This window comes from Lactuca serriola, chromosome 3 (genome assembly GCF_051521515.1).
Source record: "Lactuca serriola cultivar US96UC23 chromosome 3, Lser_US96UC23_V15, whole genome shotgun sequence".
Classification (NCBI taxonomy): domain Eukaryota; kingdom Viridiplantae; phylum Streptophyta; class Magnoliopsida; order Asterales; family Asteraceae; genus Lactuca; species Lactuca serriola.
Window position 1 is genome coordinate 200,845,061 of NC_136410.1, and position 1,813 is coordinate 200,846,873.

The window sequence follows — 1,813 nt, forward strand, 5'->3', positions numbered from 1 at the left end:
ATATAATTTAATCTATTTCCACAATTTTGTTGATTTAGCTAGCTACTAAATTGTTTTTTGGTTGTTATACTAATGGGTGTGTGCCCAAATTGGTAGAAAACGATAGGTTTAGAAATTAAATCGATAAATTTAGTGTGTACGACTTTGTCCTACTAAACCGGAGGAATAATTTTAAGATGATAAGAACATACAGAGGTATAATCACTGCCATAATATAATTGAACAAATATATTGATGAAATGTGATAGTTCAAGAGTTTTATTATCCTTATATCACTATTTGTTATAAATTATTGATGCATATACATGACCCAATGTTCATAGACACCACACACGAATACAACATATGCTATGGCCCCGTTTGTTAATTACACATGATGGAAAATGTTGTGGAACAAAGTGGACAAAGGACTCACATTAATCTCTTTGTTAGCAAGATGTAAATTTCCTCTTCATCTTCATCATTGAAAATAGCACTACAAAGTACAAAGTTTGTCTCTCCCATACAATCTAGTAGGGTAAATTATAGCTTCATCCAATCTCAACTACTCCTATATTGTATAAGAAAAGCAACCCAAACAAAACGACTTGATTCCGTCTTGCACATAGTAATGCTTTCCTGAAAACAATTCTATTCATTCCAAAAGGAAAAATGCAAAACTCTTGTAAAACTTCCATGCAAAGATGATTAGCGATCTTCAATCATTCACACTTATAACCAAGAGAAAACTTGTATTCCTTCAAACTATATAAGACGTTAAAACGAAGTATGTATATGAATACCGATAGTGACAACCAAAATGGTATAAATACAAAAATACAAGATAGCATGAATCAGAATGGCTATGGCACTTGTGTACATGTTGCCAAACTCTATCACCCTTGTTCTTGCTGGCATCTGAAATAGCAACCCTGGTGACAATAGGATAAACATAGCGACTGCTACAACTGCTGGACCTAAATCAATATGCATCGTATCTAAAGTATGTAAGTAAGCAGAGGGGAGTGATTTACTTAGTGAGTAAGGGAGATGAAGCTATGTTTTATGGGTGGGGGTGGGGTACTTTTTTGGTCATCAGATTACAATAACTCATGTCACTTTTTTGTAATGCTTTTAAAAATTCAAAGTAATAAAGGAGCTCTCAAGTGCTCTATATCCTTGTATATTTATAGTTATACGTTAGATGTTTTTACGTTGTCATTTGTTTAGGACAACGCTCCACAGCTATATCATGTTCATATGTATTGGACCTAGACACGTAACAATAAAATAAAGTTGCAGTTTTTTATCCCATAAAATGCGAAAGAAGGCATGAGAGTGCATGACTGAATATTGATCTCTGTGAGGAAGACGTGAACATGTATTGTCATAAAGGTTGTATAATCTATTTTTTTAACAACCCGAGTCATATCTGATGGAACAAATGTAGGAAAAAAAAGTTCAGCTAACAAATAAGGAATCAAACTTGAGAATTCACGTCGTATTATTATAGATTCGTACCAGATTTATAGTTAAACCAACTAGCATGTGTTAAGATATACGGGAATATGTTTTCCTACCAAAATCCATTTCCAACCATAGGTATTTATTCGAAATTTATGTATCCTTTTTGTTCCTTTATTTGGAAATGTCCCTTTTTCATCTATTTATATATTTGAAATCATAATCATTGGATTCTTTAGCTTTTTTAATTAGACACCCAAATAATTATCCAATTATATAAACCGACGATAAGAAGAAATTAAAGATTTTTTTTTTCAAATTTAATCAGTAACAGGTGTTCATTTGAAATTCTAAAAAAATAAAGATCTTA

At 31.9% G+C, this 1,813-nt stretch overlaps 1 protein-coding gene across 1 annotated transcript; it reads right to left on the reverse strand.

Moving 5' to 3' along the window:
* Nucleotides 1-231: 231 nt before the first annotated feature.
* On the reverse strand, nt 232-1,023 carry LOC145093509 (uncharacterized). The gene has a single exon (XM_079031651.1). It carries the CDS (start codon nt 970-972, stop codon nt 757-759), a length of 216 nt encoding a protein of 71 aa, XP_078887777.1. The 5' UTR covers nt 973-1,023; the 3' UTR covers nt 232-756.
* Nucleotides 1,024-1,813: the final 790 nt, after the last annotated feature.